The sequence below is a fragment of the Euleptes europaea genome, chromosome 9 (assembly GCF_029931775.1).
Source record: "Euleptes europaea isolate rEulEur1 chromosome 9, rEulEur1.hap1, whole genome shotgun sequence".
NCBI classification, from domain to species: domain Eukaryota; kingdom Metazoa; phylum Chordata; class Lepidosauria; order Squamata; family Sphaerodactylidae; genus Euleptes; species Euleptes europaea.
Window position 1 is genome coordinate 78,317,139 of NC_079320.1, and position 9,148 is coordinate 78,326,286.

Below are 9,148 nucleotides of genomic sequence, written 5' to 3' on the forward strand. Positions count from 1 at the left end.
GAGGCAGCAATGGCAATCCACCTCCAAACATCTCTTGCCTTGAAAACCCCATGGGGCCGACATAAGTCAGCTGTGCCTTGACGGTAAAAAAATAAAATAAACAGTGGTATTAAAAACTGAGATAAAGAATAACACAATTGATTTTTGCTGATATGAGAATTCATTCACTCAAGAAAACAAATACTAATTAGCACAGCTGAAGAAATACTAGAACACATCATTAATATTGTTCCTGGTTGTCACATGCAGTTAGAAATGGCTGCTGACAAATAGGTGGTGGCCCAGATTTCCCAAGACAAAAAAGTCTGGCCTACTCCACATGCACAACTTACTCCTGCTTTTCTCGGAAGTCGATCTCAAGCATTTAAATCGGCTTGGGAAAATCTTTCCGCATGCATGCCCTTTTCTCTGAATCTCTTCTGCTGTGGAGTCAGTGTATTCCTTCCAGACATGGCCAAATAAACAGAAACATCCAGCAAGGGTGTTGACCGTCACCGCTGGCATCATAGAGCCAACTCCCCCTTTACATTTTTTGCACATGGAGTATAGTGCTACTGTGCAGAAACGCTAGAGACATTTTCTCCTCCCCCAAAACTGTTGTCACTGTCACTCTGTTTAGCGATTGGATGAGCTGCACAGGGTGGAAGGGTAAGAGATGAGAACGCTCAACAAAGTGGCTCCCAACCCTGCATTAACCGGAGCCAATTTAAATAATAAGTGAAGCAAAACTCTTTCAACAAGTAATAGCAATTAACAGAAGCAGACTCCCCTACAGAGCGGCTGGAGCAAGCGGCTTCCACCTTTTTGTTTTGTTTTGTTTTTAAAGGACAAGTTTAGTGATAGTATGCTGAGGGGAAGGTGAACACACATGTGGAAGAGTTGGGGAACAGAACGCTAAAGAAAATGGCTCTTGAGTGTTAACTGGTGCCATTTTAAATAGTATGTAAAAGGTTGGAGTCTCCTCCCCGCCAACCTGAAGACGAGTGATTTCTTTTCCTTTTTTAAAAATGGCAATAAAATATCACTAGATCACTGGAGCATTGAAGCAACAGTCTTAGCAGGTTCTCTGAATTCCCAGCTTTAATTTTTTTTAAAAAAAGTAAATCTCTAGACTTCCTTTTTCCTTATATTTCTGCGAGGGAATGGACTACTTACTTTTTGTAATGAAAGCTGGGAGTACAGAGAACCTGCTAAAACTATTGCTTTAACGCTCCAGTGATTTAGCAATATTTTATTGCTGTTTTAAAAAAACTGACCAGAAAGTGATGCAACCATGAAACTGACCAGATAGCAGAGAAGCTCATGAAAATACCTGTGCCTTCTATTTCTGGTCAGTTTCAGGGTAGCATGGCTTTCTGGTCAGTTTCATTGAAGTGAGGCTAACCAGAAAAGCCTTGCTACAGGCAGGCAGATTCCTCAGCATTCGATCACTGATCTTACACGTTTAAAAAAAATAGAAATTAAGGAGCAAGGAAGCCCCAGGCAGAGGGGAACTGGAAGTTTGCAGGGGGGCATGGAATTAATTGGGGAGGTTGGATGTGGGCGTGGGGGTGTCAATAGGCAGTGGGGGAAAAAACCCAGAGCATTTCTGTACGTTGAGTGAAGCCTACTCAGAATCAGCTTGAGGAAAAACCTCAGAGTAAAAGTGCTTGTAAAAAAGCCAGAGAGAAGCTGAGGAAAAATCAAAGCTAGTTCTTCAGGGGGCAAAACATGTGCGGAAAAGGGGGGGGGGAGTCATTGTAGTTTGGGGTCAAAACCAACAAAAACCACACACACGGAATTGCCAGTTCAGTGCTGATGGAACTTCTGTCAATTATCACGCCCAAAGAGCTCTGCAATTTTTATCCTTTTTGCAAAGGTCAAAATGCAACAAGTTAAATGACTTGGATTCGATGGCTTGTTTTGAGAGTGTGTTCATTTCCTCTAAAGGAGTTCTTACTTCCATTTAGCTTTTCCATAACCCTGACGACGAGTGATAGAAAAAGATGCAAAGTGAACCTGAATCCGCTTTTTGCATTAGTCTGCATCCACCTTAAGAGAAAACAACCTGGAAACTAATGCGTGCACCCACATCTGAAGCCTATCCAAAAATTATTACTACTATTCTGGGTGTTTACATATGCACGGAGATCATGAGTGCTTCATATTTTTACTGTCAGGGCTCAGCTCAAACGCATGTTCTAGCAAACACTAGCCAAAGTTGAAGGGTGGGGAGAGCAAAACCCTGCACGGTTTTAGGGATGCTCTAGGCTGATCCTGCATTAAGCAGGGGGTTGGACTAGATAGCCTGCCTGAATGGCCCCTTCCAACTCTGTGGCCATTTATGCATGGGAGGTTTTGCCTTGGATTTGCCGCTCTCCTGATGCGCATTTTCCCCATCTGAATTATCAAAACTCTGCATTGGAGCTCATTGTGAATTTCTCTTCCTGACAGTATAAGGTGAAGGCACGGAGGGCTATTCTGAGGCCCACTTGTGAGTAGGACAAGATGACTGTATCATACACATAAAATAGGACAGGAATCATTCTATTAGCCAGCTTTGGTGGGTGGTAGCTTGGGTTCCTTAGTTGTTGCGCCAGGGTGTAATATAGAAGTTAAAAAGTAAAGGGGCCAAGATACAGCCCTGCTTGACTCCTTTTCCTAGTTGGATCCTGCGTGAAAGATGGCCTTGAGAAGTATATCTTATTTTTAGATAATTCCTTTCATACAGTGTGCAGATGAGAAGGTATAGTCTTGGGTCTATTGAGGAGTTCTCAAATTTTGGAAGAAAAAAGAGGGGAATAAAACCCAACCTGTAAACAGAAGTGGGTACCCGAGGTTGGGTAGAAAGAAAACATATACATACGTATATAAAATATAATTTATTAGAAGCGCTATGTAAAGGTTAAAAATATTTAAAAACATTAAAATAGCACAATGGCGTTTCCTAGGGTTGATAACTGTAACCACATACCAAACACGTTTCGGCCTATTGGGCCTTCATCAGTGGTTAATTAAAACACATGTGTAACGTGCACACATTTACAACAACAAAAAAATACATATACAAACAGTTCAAACCCAACCAGGCATGTGTATAGGTTGTAAAATCTATCACCAATTACTCAAACATCTGGTCAGATTGGTTCTAGTTGTAATACTGGTTAGTATATGTCTCTCATATACTATGTGTGAAGGTATCAACCTAGTAGACAGACCCTTCCAAGTACTGACCCTGCTTAGCTTATGAGAGCCAATGAGATCGGGCTATACTATACCACTCTACAGCCAATCCCAGAATAGCTAGGGTGTTGCTGTTAAAACCTATGTTCTCCAGTGTCTGGAATTAGAGAACTTTCTTTAATGAAAGGACTATTACGTTCACACCAGTATTAGTAAACACGAAGTAAAAAGTTTGAAGATTAGCTGCTTTTGGGAAGTTGCTTGCAAAGCAGTGTTAGAAGTGCTAGATATTTTAAATGACCTTGAGGTCAATGTTTTTAGCTTTAATTTGAGCATTAAATCACACTTTCGAGCTCTGGGAACAATCCTCCAGCTGAAAGAAGAGACACCTCCACTTTGTGGAATGGGCCCACCTCAGGAGGCCAGGAAGGCTCCCACATTTCTGTCATTCTGCATACTGTGTAAAACAGAATTGTTCAGGAGGGGACTTTACAACAGGAATAGGGCTGCAGTACAGCAGAATGGCGCTTGAAGGTGCTTTTATAAAGGAAACAGGACTGTAGATTGTGCCACGGTTTATGGTATGTATTATCTGTTCATTATATGTATTGTGCTGCTTTCACTGCCTGTATTCTAATTCTGGCCCAGACCTGGATGGCCCAGGCTAGCCTGATCTCGTCAGATCTCAGAAGCTAAGCAGAATCAGCCCTGGTTATTAAGTGGATGGGAGACCACCAAGGAATACCAGGGTTGTTGTGCAGAGGCAGGCAATGGCAAACCACCTCTGTTAGAAGAAGAAGAATTGGTTTTTATACCCCGATTTTATCTATCTTTAAAGAGTCTCAAAGCAGTTTACAATCACCTTCCCTTTCTCTCCCCACAACAAACACTTTGTGAGGTAGGTAGGGCTGAGAGAGCTCTAAGAGAGCTGTGACTAGCCCAAGGTCACCCAGCAGGTTTCATGTGTAATAGTGGGGATACCAACCCACTTCACCAGATTAGAGTCCACCACTCATGTGAAGGAGTGGGGAATCAAATCCATTTATCCATATTAGAGTCCACTGCTCTTAACCACTATACCACCCTGGCTCTTGCCTTGAAAACCCTACTGGGTTGCCATAAGTCGGCTGCCACTTGACGGCACTTTACACACACACACACAAATTCTCGAATTCCATTCTCTGTATTCTTAGACATTTTATGACTGATGCTTTTTTGCATTGTTTCTAATTTCTGTAATCCTATTGCACTGCTGTTTGATGGCATTATTTTATACCATGTAATCTGCCTTAAGTCTCAGTGAAAAAGGCAGGCTATAAATAAAATAAATGATATTTGGTAAAATTAAAATATTGAAGAAAAAGTGCATGATCCTGTTTCCCTACCATTTTTAATATCATAACTTCAATACCATATACAGTATCTGTTAAGATATTACATAAAATGCATGCAGACCATTAGTGAGCTAAAACTAAATACATGGAAAGAAACGTACAAGGTATTTCATATATGAGCTCATCTTACTAACAAGAACAGCCTTTCTGAAATGTTGTTTCAGAACATCTTAAACCGGTCAATGTATTCAGAGCTGTGTTCCATTTAGCTTCACCTTCCTTGTAACACAAATATATACAACCTACCAATAGGTACAACTAAACAAGGACAACAATTTTGCCAATTTAATAAAGAAAGGGTTTCATGAAATACATGAAATGAAATTTGTTATCTGTTATACCACAAGTATATTTGCTTGGATTACATGTTTCCACATAATATTGGGCTTCAAATATGACCAAGTCTGTATCTCCAACTTCATCCATTCTTTTGAGAGCAAAGATACATTTCGCCAAACCAATTAAACGAGGGAAGGAGGATAACTGCTAGCCTTGAACTAGAATTTAAAAGGTAAAGGTAAAGGTCTCCTGTGCAAGCACTAGGTCATTCCTGACCCATGGGGCGACATCACATCCCGACGTTAACTAGCAGACTATGTTTATGGGGTGGTTTGCCAGTGCCTTCCCCATTCATCTTCCCTTTACCCCCAGCAAGCTGGGTACTCATTTTACCAACCTCGGAAGGATGGAAGGCTGAGTCAACCTTGAGCCGGCTACCTGAAACCGATCTGTTGGGATCGAACTCAGGTCGTGAGCAGAGCTTGGACTGCAGTACTGCAGTTTACCACTCTGCGCCACAGGGCTCCTTTTAGAACTAGGATTAACAGAAGAAAATAAAGAAATATGGCTCAGAAATTTTCAGGGAAAGAGATCAGCAAACAGTTTAATATCAATCATTTACAATATTTGCTGAAACATTGCAACAAGAAAGGTACAGAATGCATCCAAATCCAGGGAGATCTAGGTTGAGCTAGAAGACAGAGAAACCATATTCAGGCCAACAACAACAATATCGCATAGTCTGAAGCAGAGGGAAAATATTAAAGTTTATCAATGGCCTTTAACTTAATGAAGAATTTAGTCCATTTATCAAAGAGGCCACTGTCTGCCAGAGATCTATGGGCAGAAGGGAGCTATATATTAAAGCATGTGTAAAGCATGTTGGGAATACTGACCAATATTTTAGTTTAAAATTATAAACAAGTGCCAGGGACAGAATCAACATTAAATCCAATTAAATTTGCATTAGGTTATTCAGATATTATTCACTGATATTAGGTTATATCAGTGAAACTTGAAGCATGGCAAAAAGCTTCCAGCATACTTTTATCATCATTAGAAGAGGTATTCAGTATTGACCTAGGGCATTTATGCTGAAAGGGGTTTTGTGGGTCATCTAGTCCAGCCCTCTGCTCAGTGCAAGAGATACAAAGCTAGAGTATCCCTGACAGACAGCCTCTGCCTGAAGACCTTTTATGAGGGACACCAAAACTTAAGACAGGGGTGTCGAACTCAATTGTTACGAGGGCTGGATATGACATAAATATCACTTGGTTGGGCCGGGCCATGCATCACCAGCCCAGATCAAGAGTGTAGGGGTGGCTGCCTCAGCTGGCTCGGGTGCCGGATAAGAGCTCTCAAGGGGTCAGATCCAGCCCTCGGGCCCTATGTTTGACACCCCACTCTAGGACTCTACGCATTTAGAGGGGAAACCATTAGAGTAAAACTAAACATAAAGAAAAAACATCCGCTGTGATTTAAAGTTTCAAGAACAAACATCAAGCTAAGCTGACATGACCTCAGCCCCTGTGCAAGACACAATCTCTTGGCCTCACCTCAGCATTGCCTACAATGAGGATTATAATCATATCCCTCAAAGAGTGATTGCCGGGCAAAACATAGACAGATGAGGGTTTGGAGGAACAATCCAGCAGAATTACCAGGCCTTTCTTCTGAGCAAGCATGACCAGGCATAACTCTGAGTAAGCAAATGATCAAAAGCACCAAAAAGGATATATATATATATATATATATATATATATATATATATATATATATATATATATATATATATATATATATATATATATTTTAGCACACTCAACAAAATCCTCTCTTTGTTTCTTTGAGAAAGAGTCAATACACTAACCTTAAATAATTAATGCCAAATACCTTCCTGGCATGCCCATAAAGGTAATGGAAGAAATTAGGTGGTGGAGATGGAAAGTACTGCTCTCTCCCAAGGAAGAAAGGTCACTGATATCACATGCCCTATTGCAGCCTATTCTAGCACCTTTCAGCATGACAGCATCTGCCTATATACCGATGAAAGAGAGAGAAGATGAGACGAAGTGAATGGGGCACGAAGGACAGAGAGAGACCAGAAAGGACAGAGAGAGAAAAGGATGGGGGGAGTGATAGTGTGGTGCAGAGGCTAAAAGACTAAACAGTGAGCCAGTAAATCCCCAATTCAAATCTCACCTCTCCAGGCTTCTATATATAGATAACAAGCTATTCTTTCCGCATCCGCCCCTCCTCTGCAATGTGGCAGGAGTAGCCTGACTTTCTCTACAGAGTTGTTGTTAAGGACAAGCAAATGTGGAGCCAGACACACATTCTACGCATGGAAAGAGTGGTTTGGGCACGTCCGCATGCAACAGAGCATGGTCCAAACCTCTTCCACCATGCTTACGAGTACCATGGAAGCAACCAGCCAGCTAGTGATCCATATGAGTGAAAAAAAGTCAGTTTCCAAAGGAAACTGTACCAGCTTGCTGAATAGGCCAATGGCCTGCTGGAAGGTTGGTTCACAACGGCATCCCAACCATCCTACTTTTTTACAATGTAGACATGATGTTAGCCTTTAAAATATACACGTCTGAATTCACCCTTATATAGCATACAGGAAGCACATTGAACATTTAGAGATATAGAGGAGGCGAGTCAGTGTTGTGTAGTGGTTAGGAGCAGCGGACTCTAATCTGGAGAACTGGGTTGGTTTCCCCACTCCTCCACATGATGCCTGCTGGGTGACCTTGGGCTAGTCACAGTTCTCTTAGAACTCTCTCAGCCTCAACTACCTCACAAGTATCTGTTGTGGGGAAAGGAAGGGAAGGAGATTGTAACCTGGTTTGATTCTCCTTAAAGGGTAGAGAAAATCGATATAAAAACCAACTCTTCTTCTTAAAGCAATTCATATTTGTGTTTATCACTGTTATGCTGGTCTATGATCGTAATAAAGTTCTTAAAGCAATGCTTATTATTAATGATACTACTAACACTATAAAGCAACCCAACATTCCTGCTCTTTACAATGCAGACACAACTTTAACCTCTAGAAGAACATACCTGCCTGACTTTTAGCCTTAGATGATGTACAAAAAACACAATAAATGTTCACGAGTATTACCACGATTTTTATTTTTCTTAATAATAAAAGAAATAATTCTGTTACTTCATTTCATCCTTTCTGCCTTTTGCAATGCAGATGTGACTTTGGTCTCTACAAGAATATACATGTCTTTTACTCTTAGATAGCACGCTAGATACACATTAAGTGTTCAGAAGCATCCCAGCAATGCTTCTGAATAATAACAAACAATAACAACAAACAATAATCCTATTATTGCATTCCAACCTTCCTTGGCCTCTAGCAGAATATACATGTCTGGCTTATACCCTTAGATGGCATGTAAGAGGCATGTTAAATGCTCAGAAATCTATATTGTTATAGAACAGAAGGCCAGGAGATACACAAAGGGTGGGAAAGCTGGGCAGAGACGCAAGGCACAAGGCATCAAACAAAGAAGAAGGAACTAAAGAGAGAGAAGAGGAAAGGTTTTGTGGGGCACGAAGGAGACTAGACATGGATGGAAGGAGAGGCAGGGGCGCGCTTCCATAAAAGGGGTTGGGGTCCTGAATAGTGTGTGTGTGTGTGTGTGTGTAAAGTGCTGTCAAATCGCAGCCAAATTATGGCGACCCCTTTTTTTTGGGGGGGGGGGTTCATGGCAAGAGACTAACAGAGGCGGTTTGCCATTGCCTTCCTCTGCATGGCAACCCTGGACTTCCTTGGTGGTCTCCCATCCAAATACTAACCAGGGCCGACCCTGCTTAGCTTCTGAGATCTGACGAAATCAGGCTAGCCTGGGCCATCCAGGTCAGGGCAATAGTACTGAATCGCAGCCCAAGCCAACTCACCTGGGCCTGTCGCTCCAGCTGGGAGTGGAGCCCCGAGGCCTTCAGCCTCTGCACGATCTGGGCAATGGTCAGCGAGAGGCCGTCGTCCGGGCCGAGCATGGTTGCCTCCCTCGTCCGCCCGCCTGCGGGGCAGCCGGCGCTCCTCCGCCTCCCAGCCCCTGCAGCGGGGTCTACGCAGCGGGCGGACACATTTCACCGACGCGCACGCCTCGGCCCCGGCTGGGGCTGGAAGAGTCCGCCAGGCGTTGCTAGGCAACACGCGGGGCGCGCGTCCTGCGCCGGGGGGGTTCCGCCGGAAACGTCGCCTTCGGGAGTCCAGTTCCGCCATCGCCCGCGCTGCAGTCCCTATATAGCGTGCCTCGCTCATCCCAAAATTACTATATTGCCACTTGCAA

At 42.8% G+C, this 9,148-nt stretch overlaps 1 protein-coding gene across 1 annotated transcript in view; it reads right to left on the reverse strand.

Moving 5' to 3' along the window:
• TBC1D19 (TBC1 domain family member 19) overlaps positions 1-8,895 on the reverse strand; it is a 97,675-nt gene extending 88,780 nt beyond the window's left edge. Inside the window, exon 1 of the mRNA XM_056855384.1 lies at positions 8,754-8,895. Coding sequence (XP_056711362.1) covers positions 8,754-8,852 — 99 coding nt within the window. The 5' untranslated portion in view covers positions 8,853-8,895. The remainder of the gene's footprint in view (positions 1-8,753) is intronic.
• Positions 8,896-9,148: the final 253 nt, after the last annotated feature.